Source organism: Trachypithecus francoisi, unplaced genomic scaffold (assembly GCF_009764315.1).
Source record: "Trachypithecus francoisi isolate TF-2019V2 unplaced genomic scaffold, Tfra_2.0 Lachesis_group20, whole genome shotgun sequence".
NCBI classification, from domain to species: domain Eukaryota; kingdom Metazoa; phylum Chordata; class Mammalia; order Primates; family Cercopithecidae; genus Trachypithecus; species Trachypithecus francoisi.
The window spans coordinates 10,081,378-10,102,070 of NW_022681466.1; the positions used below are offsets into that span (position 1 = coordinate 10,081,378).

Here is a 20,693-nt window from a genome sequence, read left to right on the forward strand (position 1 = left end):
ATGGGCATTTCGGTGATTTGAGGGAAAGAAATTAATGAGGAAAGAAACTGGGGATACGTACAAGACACAGGATAATTGACAAGAGATGGATCCAGGGGAGACAGGAAAAAGGGAGGCCACTTATTCCAGCGATGGGAGGGAACAAAAACAATTCAGGAGCGACTGACATGGAAAGCTAGGAATGCTGCTCTTCACACCTAACAGTCGTCCCTTCTCAGTCAAGTGGGACGGTCACCTGGGGGAATGGTCAGGGTAGCCTGGGGGCTTGAAGCAAGGAAGAAACATCAGACATGACTGCTGCTGTGTGGGAGAACGCGGTCCAGCTCGTGGAGACAGACGGACCCACAGAAGGGGCCAGCCTGGTGCTTTGCTGTCTCTCTGTTTGGTGCCAGTTCGCCAAGTGCCTTCCCCTGCTTCTGGGTTCTAGCCCACCGAGACTTTTCCCTGTTTATTCCCTGGCATTATGAAGTCATCTCTGGAAACTGAAATCATACTAAAAATGTATTGTATTGACTGAAGGCATATTTCTTGATCTTAAACTGACGTTTCACGTTTCTTCTTCTAAAAAAGCGGGAGCGGGGGGGTGGTGCAAAGACTAAGTTTCTTATCTTTTCTGGCTAGGCTCTTCTTAACAGAAGACAGAACCCTCCTCCCACTTGCAAGGTGTTTCCACTGAACTCAAGGTGCAGCAGGAGTGGCACCTTGTGCACAGGCGTCTGCTCAGCACTCCTTTCCCACCTCGAGGGCCCACCCCAGCTGAGAGACACCACAAACAGCAAGGATGGCTTGGGCAGATCTGGAGTTTATTTGCTGCAGTTCCTTGGCGCTAGTTTACAAGGCAAAAACAAACAAACAAAAACAATTAGAATAATTATAATTTCTTAAAAACCCTGTCAACAACTTTCAGTCATTTCTTTATATTTTTGTATTTTGACAAAACTTCTTTTAAACAAATACAAAATAATCTAAAAGGAGAAAAACTATACATAGATTATTTACACCTCTGATAAACAGACTAATACTGACCCATATGCCTCTCTGTCTAGGAAACACTTGTGAGAACCAGGCCAGGGCCCGGGCCAGCTGGACAGGCTCCAGCGCCAGCCCAAACACACCCAGACCTTGGCAGGCACCGCCTGGTTCTCCCACCCAGAAAGTTCAGGTTTCCAGCCTGGACCCTCTTCTGTCACCCTCACAAGCTCTAGCACAAAAGTGCCTAAAGCCATCATTCCCTCCAGGTAGGATCTACACAAAGTGGCGGGGACAGGGAGGTGACAGACTGTCCCCCTCCATTCCTCCCACCACTCCTCTGCAAAAGCTATTTCCAGAGATGCTCGCCAACCCTAAAGGATCAGAGAAGCCATGGCGACACGGCCCTGTGGAAACCCGCAGCTCTTCCACCTGCCCCTCGGGGCCGCGCCCTGCACCGCCCTGGTCCAGGGTCCTGTGGAGGGGCGGGCCGAGACGGCCAGCCAGCCAGCCAGCCACCTGCTCTGCCTGGACTGGCATGCTGGCCCTGGCGGAGTGGCAGGAGCTGCCCTGAGAGTCCCTGAGAGAACGGCAGGAAAATGCTGTGTGTCATGGCTCCCTTCATACTGTAATGAGGAGGGGCAGGGCCAGCTCACAGTGCCTGCAGGGGAAGACAAGAGATGCGAGAGGCTGCCCGGTCACCCCCTCACTCCAGTGCACCCCACGGAGCAGATAAAGGCCCATCTTCCCCTTTAGGGGGCATACCACAAAACGCATCCAGAGTAGTCCAGTTAGGGCCGGTTTTGAGGCAGAAAAAGCTGAAGCCCTACGGGGATCGGGGAAGTCCTACTCCTTCCTCTAGAACGAGGACTGGAGTCTGGGGAAGAGGAAGAAAACCCAAAATGAAACAGGTTACCCGGAACCTCTGTCCCGATAACCTTCCTCACAGTTTTGGTTATTAGGTATTTAGCTCAAGGAAAATGCTGACTTTCTACTTTAAAGCCCAACAAGAACTTGGATTCTGAAGGAGGAAAACAATGTAAGCGTCCAGTCGGTCCTCTCTCTCCTCGGCGCTCCGCAGGCACTTGGGCTGGGAAAGCATCCGCGGGAGTTGCCGGACTGCACGCTGCCGCCGGCTGCGTCCCTGGCCAGGGCAGGCCCCCGAGTCGGACTGTGTCGTCTGAAGGCCCACTGAGCCTCTGCCCTCTGCGCCCTTGACCTCACCTGTCTCTCTCGCCCAGACAAGCACCAGGCAGCGAGCTCCCACAGCACAGGAGAGGCGGGCCAGGCCCTGCCGCGGGCCCAGGCTGATGCCCCTTGGCCACAGCCCCGGGTGCTCCTCTCCAGGGAGAAGCTCCCCAGCGCAGCCAGGGCAGAATGCACCTGAACAGCACTACGTTCTCTCTTAAAAAAAAAAAAAAAAAAAAAATAGATCTTTATAATATGTGGCTTCTCTTCCTTTCCACCGTTTTTCTTAACATATAATAATATATGGATACACGTATTTATGGTGCAGGGTTTGAAGACCTCTTCACGGGGACAACCAAGAGGTAAACAGTTGGCTCCAAGCTCTGCTGCCAGAACACTGAGCAGAGAAACTGGCTAGGAGGCTGCCCTGCCGACAAGAGCTCTGCCCTGTGAGAGAGGAAGGCTCAGGAGCCCATGCTGGGCAGACGGCCGGTCCTCTCTTCCCCAGTGATAATTGCCCACCCTTCTCCCACTTAAAAAAAATAGCAAAAGCTGAAGCTAGTCTCTAGGAATCCAGGGCGGGGCTGGCAGAGGACGCTGTGCTCGGCAGCAGTGCATCCGTGGAGATGCGGGAGAAGAGCGGGAGCTCCAAGGCCCACGCAGGCCAACGCCCTCGGCTGCACGCTCAGTGTCGCTTCGTGGAGGAGACCTTCTTTTTCCGTGCTGCGAGCATTTCGTAGAAAGGGTCCCTGCTGATGGCCGCTCTGGAGCACAGAAAAGGGAGAAAACAGAGACGTGAGGGACAGAATCAGAAGAAACACACCTCTGGGCAGGGGCTTGCTCAGGGGCCCCTCGTGCCCCAGAACCCCTGTCCCACCCCACCGTCACTGCAAAGGCCAAGTTAGTGTCGTCCACCCTTGCTGTGTCCACACAGTGACCTAAGGTGACACACTTCGAAAGAGACACAGGAACATGCGACAAGATAATTTTGGGGTTTTTACCTGTTTCAACATAATCATCAATTTACATGTAGGAACAGAATCATGCCACATTCCTACAGCTATATTCTAATTCAGAGAAAAAACTGGTGCATGAGTTTCCATGATGACATCTGATTTTGCTTTGCAGCAGCGAGTGCCACATAATCAAGCTGTGTCACATGCGGTCCTCCGGCACGGGGTGTGTGATAGCTGGCGTGGTAAATGCAGTGGGGCCTTCCAAGCCCCCATGTGCACCTGCTCAATAACTAAGGCTCCATGACTCTGCAGGCAGCACTGCCTGGCACGATGCTGCTGGTGGGGGCCATGGACAGACCGGCTGGACCTGGCTGGGTCTCCGGTGCACAGAGAGGGGACCCGAACTCATGCTTGTGCTACAGCCTCAAAGACAGCAGCACAGGCCGTGCCGCGGGCTGGAGCACCTGTAGCAGGCTGGCAACACCACAACCCTATGTCTGCCATTCTCGAATTTCAAGAAAGTTATGGTCTAAAAGTCCTGACACTTCATTTCTTTCCAGGGAAGCAGTATCCTAAGTGATGATTTTAAATGTGACTTTGAAAAATGCTTCGTTTTTCTTTTTTTTTTTGAGAAGGAGTCTCGCTCTGTCGCCCAGGCTGGGGTGCAGTGGCCGGATCTCAGCTCACCGCAAGCTCCGCCTCCTGGGTTCCCGCCATTCTCCTGCCTCAGCCTCCCAAGTAGCTGGGACTACAGGCGCCCGCCACCTCACCCGGCTAGTTTTTTGTATTTTTAGTAGAGACGGGGTTTCACCGTGTTAGCCAGGATGGTCTCGATCTCCTGACCTCGTGATCCGCCCGTCTCAGCCTCCCAAAGTGCTGGGATTACAGGCTTGAGCCACCGCGCCCGGCCATGCTTCGTTTTTCTGACTATAGAAGTAAAAACCGTATGAAAGACACATGTACAAAACCAGCCAACTTTTCTGAAAGACCAGTGAGGGGAGGACAGGGAACCCGCCAGCCAGCACAGTCAAAGCACACCATGATGCTACAGGGGGAGAGGCGGGCAGTGCTCACACTGGGAGGGCAGCGGCGCGGCAGGTGCATGCTGCGTGGTGGGGGAGCTGGGTACACTCTCAGAAGAGCACATTAAGTCAGTGGGAGTGACGCAGATGAATCCATAAATGGCGTCTGCACCACCAGCTATTCATTCGTGAGAACGAACTTACAACCCTTACTTCAAACCTTACACAAAAAATACATTTCATAACGATTCAAGAGTTAATTTTTTTTTTCAGTATGTTAAAAAAAGGATACAGGTCCCCCACAACACTGCTGTTTTCTTCCCCAGAACACAGGGCTGGTGCCATAACTGGCAGGGGACTCTGAAAGCACCGTGGCGCCGCGCCTGCTCAATGGAGGGTGGGCTGGCCCCTGCTCAGGGCCACACTTCCCGGGATGGCTGGCATGCCAGGGAAGCTGCCAAACCCCATGCCCATGACATGATCTCATTTAATCCTCAAAAGAGCCCCGTGAGGCAGAAATGACCTGTATCACATGGAAGAGTAAGTTACCCGCCTACCAGGCACAGCGCTCACAAAGACAGAGCGAGGACTCGGCACAGCGCGACCTGGCGCCAAATCCATCCTCTCTTCAACTGGTTCCTGTTTTCATTGCATGAATTTTCAGATTACTTTTGAGGGGATAAATCATCTATTCCTTTCCCTCCATCATCATATCATCTCCATCTTCAGTCAGTTTTTAGGTATTTAGCCTGGGTCAAAACCTACACTGGTCTGAGTAGAAATACCAAAAGATAAAACAAAGGCTAGAGGATATTGCACTCCCTCGGGAACGGGGCTGTAGTATGGGCGAGAGAAAGCCCGTCACACAGTACACAGAGGACTTACAGGGGCCTTGGCATGAACCTGTGGATTCATTCTCCGTTTTCCAGGTGAAGTTACAGGCAGCTGAGGAGTCTTTCTCAGGAAAACAGCTGGGTGTACGCTCATGGATGAAGCACCCAGGAGGGAGAGGATAAGGTTGTGCTCTTAGGAGAACGGATCACTGAGAGAAGGTACAGTCAGAATGCTCACTGCTGACCCTCGCACAGGGACTGGAGGGACAGCCAGGCGGACCAAGTCCCAGGGAACAACATTAAGCAAGAGAAGCCAGCTGGCTTTAGAAAGCCATGTTTCCAGATACTTGTCACATCAGGAAATTTCCAGCCCTGTGATACACCTTACATGACGTGGCCCAGCGGAGCCGACAGACCGAGAGCCACAGGCCTGGACTCGGGAGCCCCATTTCCTAGCTGTGGAACCCTGAGGAAGCTTCTCCCTCCTCCCGGACCTTGGATCACAGTATGTGACTCCAGCAAATTTCTTAGCCTCTAAGGGCCTCAGTTTCCTCATCTGTAGCTAGGAAAATGGTGTCTCACAGGATTCACAAATTATAGAACATGACTACTCTCTCCTCTGAGCTGTCACTGTGAGAATGAGAGCAGCTTTGTCAGACATGGAAAGACCAGTTGAGAAGATGGCATCTGTGCTGGTAGCTCATGCGCCTCTTCCTATTTTGGGTCTATGAGGACACATGGGGAACCCAGATAGGACATGCTCTCTTACATATGCTGTAATAGCCAAGAATCCAAAGGCCTCCCGGGAAGTCATCAGCTGGGAACCAGGACGAAGCTTCCCTAAGAATGTAACGCAGCACAGAAGAGATGCGGGCGGCATGTTTAACCACGAAGACGATGAACACCTGGGGAGGTGAGGGCCGCGTCAGGCGCGCACTTCCCTTTCTCAGCAGTCACTTACTTAATGCACTTAATCCACTCCTCCTTCTCCTCGGGCGTCGGAGCTGAGATCCGATAAACAGTGTGGTTCCCCTCCACCACCCGCCCGTCAGCCTCGGTCTTGCAGGCCTTGATAACTTGGTCTTTATTGTCGGGGATATAAAGCTCAAAGCAGTTCTGAGAATGAAAACAGAGAGGGAGACAGTGGAGCAAAGGAAGCTGCTGACTGAGAAACACGCTGATTTCTTTCCCCAAAGCCCCTTTATTCTGACCTTCACAAAATATGAGCAATACCTATTTTCCTGTGGAAAAGTGAAGCCTAGATGTGGAATTCTGGAGACTGTAAATTATATATAAATAAGTCTTGTTAGCAAGCATATCAGTCTGATACGTTAGCTCCACTTCCAATGCATTTAAAATATGCAGAGAACTGCAGGTTACTTAAGACTTTTTAAAGTCAAGCCAGTAATATCATGATAGTCCAAAACAAAGGAAAAACACACAGCAGGTGTCCCAAGGTTACAAGCTAAATAGCCCACCCAAGCATGCTTGCCGCTGCCACTGAAGGAGGGGCAACTTCCACACCTCATGTGCTAGTCACCAAGTGAAACTATAAAGCGGACGGATGGCACAGGAAGAAGTGATTTCGAGTCTCATCTTTGGCTTCAACAATATAATCAAAAATTAGACTAAATAAAAGCCTGATCACGTGTTTCAGGTTTTCGGTTTTGAGTTTTTAAAAAAATCTTTGAAATGCCCATCCCCTTTCTCCCCTCAAAATATCCCAGCAAAAATACTCACTGGTTTTTTGGAGTCCTCCACTTCCCGGATGCTCAGATTCTCTAAAGGGATGATTCCACGGGGCTCCTTATCCTACAGAACAGTTGAAGAGAGGGAGTCTAAGATCACAGGTGAAGGACACACACTGCCAGATTCTTCCCCGGCAACTCATCTGACTCTCCTGCCTTCTCCCAGGACATGAAGTTCACAAATCAGCCTGAGGGAACTCCTTCTGTTCTAAACAAGAATAGCGCCAAGAATGTCTGAGGATTGTCAGTATAACTGCAAGTCCTCTGCGAGTAGAAAGCCCAGAAGATTCAACAGACACCTGGAGAGTGTGGCCGGCAGTGACCCGGGCATGGTCCTCAAGCAGGGAGTGGGCCCCTTTCCCTCTTCCCTTCGCCTGGCTCTCCCACTCTTCTCCGAAGCGTCAGTTTTGGGGCGACAGCTCCAGGAAGTCTTTCCTAGGCTCACCCTAGCGCCCCGGTGCCTGGGACCGCAGCTGTGGGTCAGAACATGAGCCACTCACTGCCTCTGACCATCGCCCCGCCAGACAGTACCATCCTCAGAGACACCACCGTCCTGACAACTCCACCTGGATTTCCAAAGGCACCTCAATTCCTGTCCAGAACAGAGCTGCACCCGCCAACTAGTCCCATCTCATCTGCAGAGGGCACGGCACCGCAGACATTTCTAGCACACGTCTGATGGCAGCCTCACAGTCCCCTGATATCCAGCCAACCCATGGCCAAGTCCTAGCACTGTTAAAGTCTTTGTATTTGGCCAGAGTTACACATGCACCAACCGTTAAAAACAAAACAAAAACAAAAACAAAAAACAAAAAACGACCAGTTCTATGAGTTCTCTAAAAGTGAAAAAGAGTCCTTCAGTCATTTCCCATCCCGGGCAGCAACTATTTCCAACTTCTTCAAGCCAACCTGCTTGGTCTTTACCTCTGTATCTCACCCATCTCCAAAATACCATATTACAACTGCTGCCTTTTGAGTGCTCAATTTTAGATGTTATCTACAGAAAAGGACTGAGCTCCTCCTCTTACCTGGGCATATTCCTATTCCCCATCCTCCTAAATAATGATCTGGTCATCTGAATTAGGGTTATACACAGTGTCTTCATTAACACCACGTTTCTCTTCCAACCTGTGCCATACAGTGAACTTCCCAATTTTTTCCTTCCTGAAAAGCTTCCTTCCCCACTGGAACCAAAATTAAGGAGGGTGGAGAAGTAGGTTGTTCCTTTGATTTACCTCTCTGTGTCCTTACCATCAAAACCAATTGCAAATGGTTAACCTCTTATCAAAATCTCCTTGCTAGTGCTCATTTGTATCAGGCATCCTGTTAATTTTAATTTCTTGAAGTAATTCTTCCTGGAGCCTCTGAAACCTGTTCCAGTCTGGACTGGTTGCCTTGATACCTGGTAAATTGCTTCATCCTTAAGCTCAGCACTCTCCATTCCAGAGTACTTTTCCCTCCTCTCTTGAAACAAGAGGTTTCAAGATCTCTGGTTTCCTACAGCCAAGGCCTTTGTCCTCCACCAGCATCCTGAGAAACAGTGTGTGGGTGGTAACATTTCTGAGATCTCACTTGGCTAAGAATGTTTCTATCCGACCCTCACACCTGGCTGCTATCTGGCTGGGCCTAACAGTCTAGGCTGGACGTGACCCTCCTTCAGGACTGGGAAGCCCAGCATTCCTGCCTTCACCATTTAATATCACCCCGTACAAAGCTGTTCTGGTCGCTGGTGCTTTGCACACGACTGCTGTTCTCTGTGTCCTTGGTGTTCTGAGGCCCCTAAGGAGGCAGCCGTGGGGTGCATTCATTTTCAGTCATCATGCAGGGTATTCAGTAAGCCTTCCAACCTGGAAACACATCTGTCATTTGGGGGAGGTTTTTAAAAATTATTTTGTCAAGGGTTACCTCCTCTTTGTTTTCTCAGCTTCTCTGGAACATGCTGGACTAGACCTCCTGGACTAAGTTCTTCTTTGGGAAAAAAAAAAGTCTTTCCTTTATTATTTTCCCTCTGCCTTTTTATTCTTTCTGGGAGATTTTCTTAATGCTTTTCTTCCAACTTTTCCGTTGAGTTTTCACTTCTACCATGCTTTGAATTTCCAGGAGGGTTTAACTATTATTTTTGTTCCCTGGCTTCATACAGGATCCTGTTCTTGTTTCACAGCTGTAATGTCACCTGAAATGACTGAGAGTCTCTTATAGCCAGCGGTGAAGTCTTTCTTCTTCCTGGAGTCCCTCTCTCATCCAAGTTGCTCTTTGGCTGTTGCGTTGCGTTGGTCTCTACTTGCTGTCAGGCTACAGGGATTCCTCAGGTATCTGGGATTCCTTGGTTGTGCCATTTGAAGAGGGGAAGACTAAGAGCTGACTGGGACTCCGAAGGCTGTGGACTGTGACCATCTACAAGGGCCCTCCCACTAGGCTGTCTGCTGGGGAATCTGACTAAATACTCTTACGCATCTCTTCTTGGGCAGAGAATTTTCCCACTCTCTCTGCAAGCTACAGACCTGGCTACCTGTGGTTCTGAGAGCTGAGTGAGGAGAAGCGGGGGGTGGAAAAAGTCCTCAGCATGCAAGAAGCCTGAATTTACCCAACACTCCTGTCTGGGTAAAATGCCCCCACCTTCAACCAGGCCTAGGATCCCTCATCCAGAAACGCTTGGTGTCAGTCTCTCCTGTGAGCGAGCACTCAAGACTTCTGCCTGCGGGGTAGGGGCAGGCCCTCAGGGACATGAGGTGAGGGAGACAACTGGTCTGTTTCCTAAACAGTTCTCAGTCAATTCTGCTTCTAGTTTTTACCCCCACCATTCTCACTTCTAGGGTTTAATTGGTGCCGGCACCTTTTGAGGATTCTGCTGGGTTAACTGGGTTGAGGCATCCCCAGGCGAGCAAGTAGGTGGTCTAAGAGTAATCACACTTTGGACCTCAGTAAGTATGTGACATAATGTATACTCTTTGGTGAGGGCTGTGGCATCCACGTTACATACGCATGATGCACGTTCTCGATGTAAAATGATTTTAAACCAAGATGATGTACACCCATGGTCTTCAGTCTGGAGTGGGACCGGGTTATAACAAGACCCTCCTGGTCGCCGGGAGAACCCACTGGGGATTCTGGTATCTTTCCTGGCCCCGCCTCTTCCCTGCTCCATCCCGCACAGTGTGGCCCTCCTCACTCTTCTCGGCACACTTATCCTGCCACTTGAGAATTGGCTCGAGTGAGCCAGCATCGCTGACTGGTGCTCACCCTATCCCTCAGTGCTGGGGTGAAAGAGAGTGAGAACCTCTGGTGGAAACAACTAAATGTTAAGCTCCTGGGCAGCAATGTAAAAATCCCAAATATTAAAAAGACCCTTGTCTAGAACTTCAAGTGGATTCTGGCAGGCCTAAGAATAGGCAGGCTGCACCCTCACTGATGACCCGTGTGTGCCCAATAATCACCCACTTCCGCCGTGAAGAGGGAAATACCCGAGGGCAACATCTTTGGCTTTTTAGATTTGTCTTTAAGAACATTCATTGTTTTTGCAAAAATAAGAATTGCTTATTATAAAGAACTAAATATTGTAGAAAAGAATACAAGTGAAAGGTTTAAAAATACTCCAAATCCAATCACTCCTAAATTATCATTGCTGACATTAGGTGAAGACGTGTTGTGTGTGTACAGAGAGAGGGAGAGAAATAGGTTTTATGAAAATGGGATATTTTAAGTGGTATTATTTTCATAAAATACATTCTGTTTTAATGGTTTCTAATTTAATGGGGGGAAAAAGGAAGCAGAAACTGAAGAAGTGTTGAACCTCAAAGTAAATGTTTCTTTACCCTAAGAGTTCCTAAGATAACCTTATTCAAGTTAAGACAAAGATGTTTACGAAAATAATCCCAGCACTTTGGGAGGCGGAGGCAGGCGGATCACGAGGTCAGGAGTTCGAGACCAGCCTGGCCAATGTGATGACACCCCGTCTCTACTAAATATACAAAAATTAGCTGGGTATGGTGGCACATGTCTGTAATCCCAGCTACTCAGGAGGCTGAGGGAGGAGAATTGCTTGAACCCGGCAGGTGGAGGTTGCAGTGAGCCGAGATCGTACCACTGCACTCCAGCCTGGGTGACACAGCAAGACTGTCTCAAAAAAAAAAAAGAGGTTTTACTCATTCTTTTAAAAAAATACAACATGCTTCCATTTTAACAACATTTCTTGACTCTGCATTTTAAAAAGTACAAAATCTTCTAATTCTTCACATTGTTCCTCCTCCTATCTCCTGATTTTTATTATTTCACTTTTACATTGCCCGGGTTTATAACATTCATGGTCTGTCCTGCAGCCACAATTTCTAGTTAATTAGTATTAGTTTTATATTTAAGCATATTTTAGTATTAGCTCTATATTTAAGTTTCTTTAGCTATTACTTCTATCTGAGGTATATTTAGCTATTAGTTCTATACTTAAGTATATTTTGGTATTAGTCCCATACTTCAGTATATTTTGGTATTCTGTACTTAAGCATATTTTAGTATTAGTTGTATATTCAAGTATTAGCTCTGTATTTAAGTGAATAGTTTAATGCTCACTACCAGTCTTTTACTTCCTGGGGCCTTTCTTGTGACTCATTTTCTTACTGGCTGGATTTTACCGTCAAGCAAATTTTTTTTTCAAGAAGGGTTCCAAAGTGCTGCATTTCACATGTTTTCTTCATGAGAGTGCTGCTAGTTGTGCTTTACTTAAATGATAATGTGGCTGGACAAAAGGTCTTGGGTCATTCTTCTCTTCAAAACTGTGCAGACCTTGATACTTTAATTTCTGGGACAAAAAGCTGCTGGAGATGATCTGCTTTTTCCAACAGAATGACCAGAGACTTGGCTCCAAGTTTAACGGTCTAAAGGGGCCAGGCTTTGGAGCCACCCTTTCTGTCACAAAGTTTCCTGAAATACAGTGTACTCTGATTTGTAGATTCAGGGCTTTTTCCTCTTTCTCAGGGAAATAATCTCATGCCACATCATATCTTTGATTTTGCAGGCACCAATTACTCTGGTGTTGGGATCATCTTCTGTTCTCTGCATCTGCTAGCTTTTCTCTGTTTTAATACTTGTCTTTTTCAGATATAATCTTTGTGATTGGCTCAAGCATTTAGGACCAGGGCAGGGGAGGGAAGATGGTTTGGGATGATTTGAGGACATTACATTTATTATACACTTTATTTCTATTATTACACTGTAATATATAATGAAATAATTATACAACTCATCATAATGTAGAATCAGTGGGAGCCCTGAGCTTGTTTTCCTGCAACTAGATGGTCCCATCTGGGGGCGATGGGAGACGGTGCCACCCAGAACGTGTTGCTTATGTCCAGGCTACTCCACAATCACTCTGTGGTCGCTGTCACTGCAGAAAACACTGCTTCACAAAGACAGGATGCTGGGCATGGAAGCAGGCTTTCAGTGCATTTGTGGCAACCTCACGATATTCCGCCTTGACTTTCATCCAGAATGTATGGAGATTTGAAGTTGTCTCCAACATACTTTTAAGGCCACTGTCATTTGCCATCTCAAGCAGTCGATCCTCTTCTAGCACGGACAAAGTTGATTTCCCTGGTTTACTCTCAAATGGGTCACAGATCCATTCCTTCCCAATTTGGAGGTCTTTTGTGGTTGGGAAGTATCGCTCAAGCTCTTCTGAAAGCTGAGGCAGGTGATCATGCGTCCGCTGGGGGAAAGAAGGCCCCGGCTCCGTCTCTTTCACAATCTCGCTAATGTCTGAAACATGTCAGGAATCCCGGGGTTCACTCGTCACTCCTGTAATTCCAGTTTGGCTTTGAACGCAGCCACTTGATCTGCCGAATGGAACACAGTTGCCACTCTCCCCTGCAGTGACGGATTGAGTTTGTGAGTAGGTTTAATCTGTCACACAAGTACACAAGTTTCCTGACCTATATTCTGTGTCACTGAAATGTGCTGCTAGTGGTGATGTTTTCTAAAAAGAAATCTCTGAAGTGGCTGTTGTAACTCAGAAAGTCTGGCCAGCGATCTGCCTTTAGAAAGCATCTCACTCTGTGTATCAGAGAAGCCGTGTGTGCTCTGCATCCAGCTCCTCACAGGGCTGCATGAACAGGCGTGAGTTAGGGCACATACTTTAACGTGGTTGGTAATTTTAATCACATCCTGCATAAATGTTGTTAAATTCAGGTGACACTTTTTGGCTAGCCAGCACTTCTCTATGGATGACATACTGCATAGACTCACATTTAGAAGCGACCTCTTTGACCTGAGTAGTGAAACCAGAAAGCTGTCCAGTCATGGTAGCTGCTCTAGCCATGCACAGACCAACACAAAACAGAACAGTTCAGTTTCCCTGATATGTAATAATTCAAAGACTTGAATAGCAGCCATGGTGTTGGTTGGCAACTAAAGCGCACATAACATCCTCATGCACATCCCCCTGAAAAATATGTCACAGAAAAACAAACATTGTTATCTTGTTGTCAACATCAGGAGACTCGTCAACCTGGATTGAGTACCACAGTGACTCATTAATCCTCTCGAACAACTGTGCCTCAGTATCTGCTGCTACATCATCAATTCGTCTAGTTATGGTGCTGGCTGAAAGAGCAACATGTTCCACCTTTTGAACTACAGTCTCTCCTAAAAGCTCATGACAAATGTCCTTAGCAGCAGGCAGGATCAACTCTTCACCAACAGCCAGTCCTGGCTTTGGCAATGCGGTTAGACACTAAGAATGATGCTTTCAGCGCAGATATATTTGATGAAGGGGTGGCCTCCAATAATTGCTTCTGTTCTTGATGTTTACGTTTTTTTCTTTTGAAAACTCCAAAGGCAGTGTCTTTTAATGCAGGATGCTGGGTCTCCATGCAGTGAAGGAGTTTTGAAGCTTTCGTGGCTTTGCTGAGTAGTTGGTCACCACATATTCTACAAAGTGGGCTTGGCGAACGTGACCACCTGTGGAAATGAGCCTAGAACTGGAGTAGAACTCTAGGCATTTTCTTCGCAGTGCAGCTTTCTTTTCGTTGGCAGTCTTGGCATCTTCTGCTGTCTCATCAATGGGTCTCTCTCCCTTTTCACAGAAGCTCTCCGGCGACGTTTGATTTTTACTCATTTTGGCGAGGGTTGGCGGGTGGGCTTACCAAAACCGTGGCTGAGACAAGTACACAGTGTGGAAAGAGACGCGGATGGCAGTGGTAAATAAAATAACAGGCGGGCCATGCGCAGACTGAAGTAAGTGTTGGATTCTGACTTAAAGCCTGCCACCAGATACAGCTATACAACTGAAGTACATCTGCTCACTTGCCACTATAAAGCCTGCCACCAGAGGCAGTCTAATTGTCACTTGCCACTCACTGATCGAGTTTTGATGAGTCTGCAAGCAACTGATGTATTATTATGGTCTCTGTGCAGTCAAACCTCTCTGCTAACATTCATCCGTATTTGCATCCACTCCCCAGTACTAGCATCACCCCCTCAGCTCCATCTCAGATCATCAGGCATTAGATTCTCAGAAGGAGCACACAACCTAGATCTCTGGCCCGCGCAGTTCACAACAGGGTTCGCGCTTCTATGATAATCCAATGCCGCCACTGATCTGACGGGAGGTGGCGCTCAGGAGATGACGTGAGTGATGGGCAGCAGCTGGCTGTCAATACAGATGAAGCTTCTGCCGCTGGCCTGCCACTCCCCTCGTGCTGTGTGGCCTGGCTAGTAACAGGCCACAGCCTGGTACTGTCCTATGGCCTGGGGTGGGGGACCCCTGTATTTGGGGATGGATATCATGCTCATGGGAGATTCCCCCATGGACGGTCTTCCCCATTGAATATACAGCCCCGAGCCTTTACTTATGTCTATAACGGCTGTTTTTTTCACTTTTCCCATTTCCCCAGTGTCCACCCAGCAGGAGATTTTACTACTCCTTGATCAGGGAGGGAAAAATAACAAGTTCCATTCAGTTTGCTTCCTCCCAGACCTGAGAAACCAGCAAGATTGCCAGGTCTCGTCACATCCCAGGCTGTGAGGTAGAAACCTTGCACACTGCTTCTGACTGCTGCCACCGCCGCTGCTGCTCCCGCTGCTGCCCAGGGCTGAAGTTTACTGAATTCGTTATGCCCCTTCCCCTGCTTGGTTGCTATTTTCCCCTACTTATTTTTTACCAGTCTATTGCTCTGTTAGGTAATTCTGTGTGGAAGTTTCAATCTACCATCTTAACTCTGACAGCTCCCTCTCTGTGTCTTAAGAAATTTATTTACTTTCTCAGCAAACTATCGCAAGGACAAAAAACCAAACACTGCATGTTCTCATTCATAGGTGGGAACTGAACAATGAGAACACTTGGACACAGGAAGGGGAACATCACACACCAGGGCCTGTCGTGGGGTGAGGCGCTGGGGAGGGATAGCATTAGGAGATATACCTAATGTAAATGACGAGTTAATGGGTGCAGCACACCAACATGGCACATGTATACACATGTAACAAACCTGCAGGTTGTGCACATGTACCCTAGAACTTAAAATATAATTTTAAAAAAAGAAATGTATTTACTGCTGGGTGCTCACACCTGTAATCCCAGCACTTTGGGAGGCTGAGGCAAGCGGATCACCTGAGGTTAGGAGTTCAAGACCAGCCTGGTCAACGTGGTGAAACCCCGTCTCTACTTTAAAAAAAAAAAAGCTGGATGTGGTGGTGTATGCCTCTAGTCCCAGCTCCTTGGGAGGCTGAGACAGGAGCATCGCTTGAACCCAGGAGGCAGAGGTTGCAGTGAGCCGACATCACACCACCACTGCACTCCAGCTTGGGAGACAGAGCGAGATTCTGTCTCAAAAAAGGAAGAAGAAAAACAAAAAAAGAAATGTATTTATCTCTGTATTTCCACTGCTTGATAAAATGCTACACTTTGCTGAATAAGTGTGGCTGAACTGAAATAAGGATTAAGGTGACACCACTATGGTGGGCATCAAAAACCACAAGATTCTAGACTCTCGCAGCATTGCCCTAGGATTGTCAGGACTTAGGAGCGCACCACCTAGATGCTTATGTATGTTTCATTTTGACCCGGAGAATAGAGAGACAAATTCAGAGAGGATGCTCAAGACATTGTTAGTGTAGATGTCTTCAGAAAAAAGGCAAAATATGAGGCAGAAGGGTGAACAAAACAGAAAAAAATGTACCAAGATGTTCACAGTGGTACTCTGGGGGTGAAGCAGAAAGCAGCTTTCTTTTTATAATTTTGCAGATATTTGAAGTGTATTACTCTCATATGAAAAGACTGCAACAACAGAAAAGCAAAGCCAGTGCAGAACTTGCAGGGCATGAGTTGAGTCCTACAACACACAAAATCCCGGCCACCATTCCCTTCAAAGTGATGTGCTATCCTCAGTCACCAAACCGTCAGAAGGCGCGGCTCTGGCCTGCAGCCTGACGGGCTACAAAGTGCATTCCCTGGGTGAGAAGCTGCGTGTGCGTCACGTCCATGGGGTGGAGAACAATGCCAAGGGTTAGACACCACGGAATCCCATCTTCACGCCTCACGGCGGAAAATGCCAAGGCATGTGCCTGGTTCTTGGTCCTAAAGAAGGACTGGTGAGTACAGTCAGGATTTCAATGTTTTACTTACGCCCCATTTTGCTCTAAACTTATTTTAAAAAAATACTTCCGAGTCTTAATTTTCTCAGTGGGATCAATGACTTTTGCTCCGTGAAGATATACTTGGAGAACAAAAGCAAAGCATTTTCAACTCAATGGCCTTGATTGAAGACAAAAGTTCAATGCCACGGCAGTATGCCCGCTTTGCTCTTACAATGACCAAGAGAGGTGGCAGAAATGAAGAAGCGCCCCATCACCAGTCCAGCGGGCCACGGTCTCCACACCAAGTGCGATCCTGCCAGGGTGCTGGGTACCTGGCTTAGAGGGAGCTCTGAAAAGAGCTAATGTATGGTTTTTATCCTCTTTGGTTATTACTACAAAAGGGATATACATATATAAAACACAAATTTGCAGCTGTAAGTCTCTCCCACTGAATAAAAACCAACAGAACTTCTTAAAACCCCAGATAATCTCAAATTAACTTTTCCCATTTTACTTCACTTCTTTTTCCCCCACCATATATTTTACCCCTTGGGCTGTTTCTTCTGAAATCATATTTCTGCTAACCCAGAATAGGTGAATTTTCTAAAATCACGATTATTTCCTTTTTCTTTTCATCTCTCTTTCAGTTAGGGCCACATACTCTTTCTTGGCAACCAATGCAAATTCATTCTTTCTAGCCCAGTTCCAAAACCCATTTCTAGTGCTGCTATTCCATGCTCCCCCTCCTCCAGGCCGGGCGTCTCCTGTCTCACCGGAACTGGATGCCGGCTCTGAGCCCTAGTGCCCTTCGAGGCACACACATCATCTCAGGGGTTCCCCATTCCGAGATTTACCTCAGTTCTTCCACTTTGCTTAAACTCTCCCCCATCCCCCACAGATATAGAAGGGCAAATCCAATGGTCTCCTCAACCGTGTCTGATTAGAGCCACTTGGAACCGAAGGCCTTGTCCATCCCTAGTCTGGAGGCCGACCAGCAGGTACTCACCGTGGTATACTCAAAGTAGTAAAGGCAGTTGTCAGTCAGAATGAACCAGCGTCTCTTCCAAGTCTTTACCCTGCCACCTGCAGAGCAAAAAGAGATGCACGTTCGACAAGAGACAACCAGACAAGCGCGGGCTCCACGACACACACAACACCCTCTCTTCTCAGAGAGAGTTGGGGGAGAGGCATCAGGAGAACGTGGAGCCCACAACATTGACATCAGTAACAAGACACAGAGCTGAAACAGAAGCGTCTTTCACAAAGTGAAAGCCTGTGGGTACAAGCAGAGCAAGCGCGTCTAGGTGACACCTGGAGATGGAATCAGGACGGCAGGATGAGCATGGGTTTGTGGAGGGAAAACCCAGGGGCAATAATGACATACAATGCAAATTTGCCAGAGTCAGCAAAAAGCCTATGTGGTAGAAATCGCCAAAGAACAGAAAAAGAAGGAAGGGTCAGCACTTAGTGCAGGCTACTCTGCTACGGACAAGCAGCCCGGCACATAAGGAGTGCTTCACTGGAAGTGAAGGAAGGAGGAAGCAGGAGGGGAGATGCTGGGAGCCTTCACAATCAAATGCCATGAGAGGGAGACTCCATCTCAAAAAAAAAAAAAAAAAAAAAAAAGCTGGGATTGGGGTCGTGAAGTTATGCTGAGACAGACATGAAGGAAGGAAAAATTTCCCCAAGCCTATCTGAATGAAGCTACACCTGCTGTCAAATTGGAACCACAGGCTTCCTTTTCCTCCACCTCCCTCTCATCAAGCGAACATTTTCTGAACATGAACTACTCAAAACTCATCCCTAAGGCCTTCACCTGTGAAGCCATGTATGGCATTCTAGAAACACTTCTTGCGCGCTGCTCTTTTGCTAAGACTTAACTTATAGACAATATTGCTTCTCCAATCTTCCTCAATGGCAAGAACCATGGGGCATAAATCTCATACCCCCAATCATGCTTTCTCTCTTGCCCTCATCACAAATAGCTGAGCAAAGAGGAGAATGGTTTTACAGGGACTATTTCTAACTGCCAGAACTTGCCTGCATGCTCACACCAGAGAAACCTAAGGGGAGTATGCAAACAATGTTATGGAAAGAAAATGTCCAGTGTAGGTCCCGGCAGACAAAGGACCACTGGGCTTTCAGGCCAGTTTTTAGCATCCTGCTTGGACGCTGAACTCTAGGCGGGCTTACGTGACTGATCATTAATTGCAAAGATTCCAAATGACACAGATCTAGGTTATGCGGGGGAATCTGCTGTAAGCAAGCACGTGCCATCCGCCTGCCCATCCTGTGCTGTATCAAGCAAATTGAGACTCCCTCCCTCCAGTGACTTGTAAGTTTCATGTAAGCCCTTGCTGCTGGTCCGTAAAGGTTAGATGGCATGAATAAGTAGAAAACCATAAATGGATACTATGACATGCATGTGGAAAACAGGAAAGCCTGGGCAGAATTAAATAAGGAGGATAAAGAAGACAAGGACTATATTCAGGACTGAAGCCAATTTGTTCTTAAAAAGGAACCCCCTCCACCAATTCAGAGCCTGAGAACTTTGGTCTTCCGGCCTGGCAGGCCATTGGTTGTCCCCGGAGGCTCGGCACAAAGGGAACATCAGCCCATGCTGGCCTCCCATGCGCTCCATCACAGGACACTACCCGGGGAACCCTTGGGACTTAGGAGATCATGGAAGAAGCGAGTCAGATGCTAAAAGAGACACGATGGAAGAAAATCAAGGAGAAAAAGCAAAGCCGGAAGAAATTCTCTGCCTGATTACAAAAGCTTGGTTATTATCCCTGGACAATTTGTTGTATTACAGAGACCTCTACCATCAAGCATCACTGTGGGCCCACGGGGAATATTTCCACGTGGAAAGAAAAGCAGACATGAAACAAGCAGACAGATCAATGCGTGCCTAGGACAGTCCCTGTGGAACTCACAGGACCACCTCCCACTGCACGGCTCCTCAGCCCTCCTGTGACCTCCCCTAGACATCAAGGCTGGATGCCATCTTCCCCTACAGCTGAGAACAACCTGACACGTTCCTGAAGCATCTGAGCAAGTGTGCATATTTGGAGCTGTTCTTTTTAAGTGTAGCTACTGCTCAGGGAATGCTTTGGCACAAATCTCAGGTGTCTTGGGCTAGGAAAACATGTTTCCCCAAACCAGCAAATGGAGAGGAGACACCAAAAACAGAACTAGGAGACCAATTCAGGGCTTTAATGAGGACTCGCTGAAAAAGCGAAGGAGTGAAACAAAACATAAAAATAGAGCCCAGGCTGTAATGCCCTTCTCTCATCCCCAGGAAATTAAAGACGAGGACTTCAGGGGGGGGTTTGGGTTTGGAGTTGTTTTTTCACCGTCACTCGGTGTCATTTTGAGTTTAGGACACGCCATTTCCCCTTTTTGTCCAAAGGTAAATGTCTTAAATATCGTCTAATTTAATTCTTTCCCTAGTTTGCTTTTCCATCATGGTAAATCAGAAGCTTTCCCTAGCTTTGGGAAGCCAAGACTTTGTTCTTTCTGGAAAAGTCTCAGCATGAAAAAAGAAGAAAAAAGAAAGACTTCCTTCTCTTCTTTCTCCTCTTCCCCACTTCAGAGATTAACTTTCCATCAGGCTGATTAACGGATGTCAAATTGAATATCAAACATAGCGCATGTCTTAGCCAATAATTCCAAGTGAAAATGTCGTGGAAACTTCCTCTGTTTTTACAAACCCACTCTTAGTATGTTTTCTTGCATTACTGCATTCAGTAATGAATATAACATATACTCCTCCAGAAAGGAAAAACGAAAATTGCTCCAAACCCCTGATCCTGACCAGTTCCCTAGGGACTGTACAGTAAGTTAGAAGCAGCATTAACACTACCACCGGCAATTAAAAAACAAAATAACCAAAAATAACGAAATAAGAAAATGCTGCAGCAATGACAGTGGCCTATGCAGAGCGAGCGAGCAGGCTGAGGGGTTACATACCTCCTGGAGTTTGGGGCAAGGAAAAGGAGAGCCAAAATCATGGAAACATACAAATGAGGGAGAAAAGAAAATTAAAACAAATAAATTAAACCCGATTCCTTAATCTTAAAGTGCAATGTATCAGTCACATTCATGCCTGCCTGGGGAGAGAGCTGAACTAAAAACACTAAACGGGCAAATGATCCCACTACTGTCTGGCACGTGAATGAGGGGCTCTTACGTGCCATGTCCCACCTCATCAAGGCAAATTTTGGGGCACTACTGAAAACCTGGCCCCAGAGATCCCACAAATTAGCTTTTACAAAGCCAACGTTTATTAGTATATCCAGAATCAGAGCAAAGAAGACTAAGATTATTTCAGGGAAAATTAAATGTCTTTCTTTAGATGGCTGTCACTTTTTAAAGTGTGTAAGAATGCACACACATATACCCATGAATATA

At 47.4% G+C, this 20,693-nt stretch overlaps 1 protein-coding gene across 6 annotated transcripts in view; it reads right to left on the reverse strand.

Annotated features, from left to right (window-relative positions):
* Positions 1 to 782: 782 nt before the first annotated feature.
* Positions 783 to 20,693, reverse strand: part of CYTH1 (cytohesin 1) — a 108,404-nt gene continuing 88,493 nt past the window's right edge. For 3 of the 6 annotated variants that reach the window (XM_033182441.1, XM_033182439.1, XM_033182445.1), the window contains 4 exons: positions 17,287 to 17,363; positions 6,709 to 6,780; positions 5,930 to 6,084; positions 783 to 2,921 (listed from right to left, as the gene is read on the reverse strand). In XM_033182441.1, coding sequence (XP_033038332.1) covers positions 2,843 to 2,921; positions 5,930 to 6,084; positions 6,709 to 6,780; positions 17,287 to 17,363 — 383 coding nt within the window. In that variant the 3' untranslated portion in view covers positions 783 to 2,842. Of the gene's footprint in view, positions 2,922 to 5,929; positions 6,085 to 6,708; positions 6,781 to 17,286; positions 17,366 to 20,693 lie in introns of all 6 variants that reach the window. The other 3 variants (XM_033182444.1, XM_033182443.1, XM_033182442.1) reach the window with 2 other exon arrangements.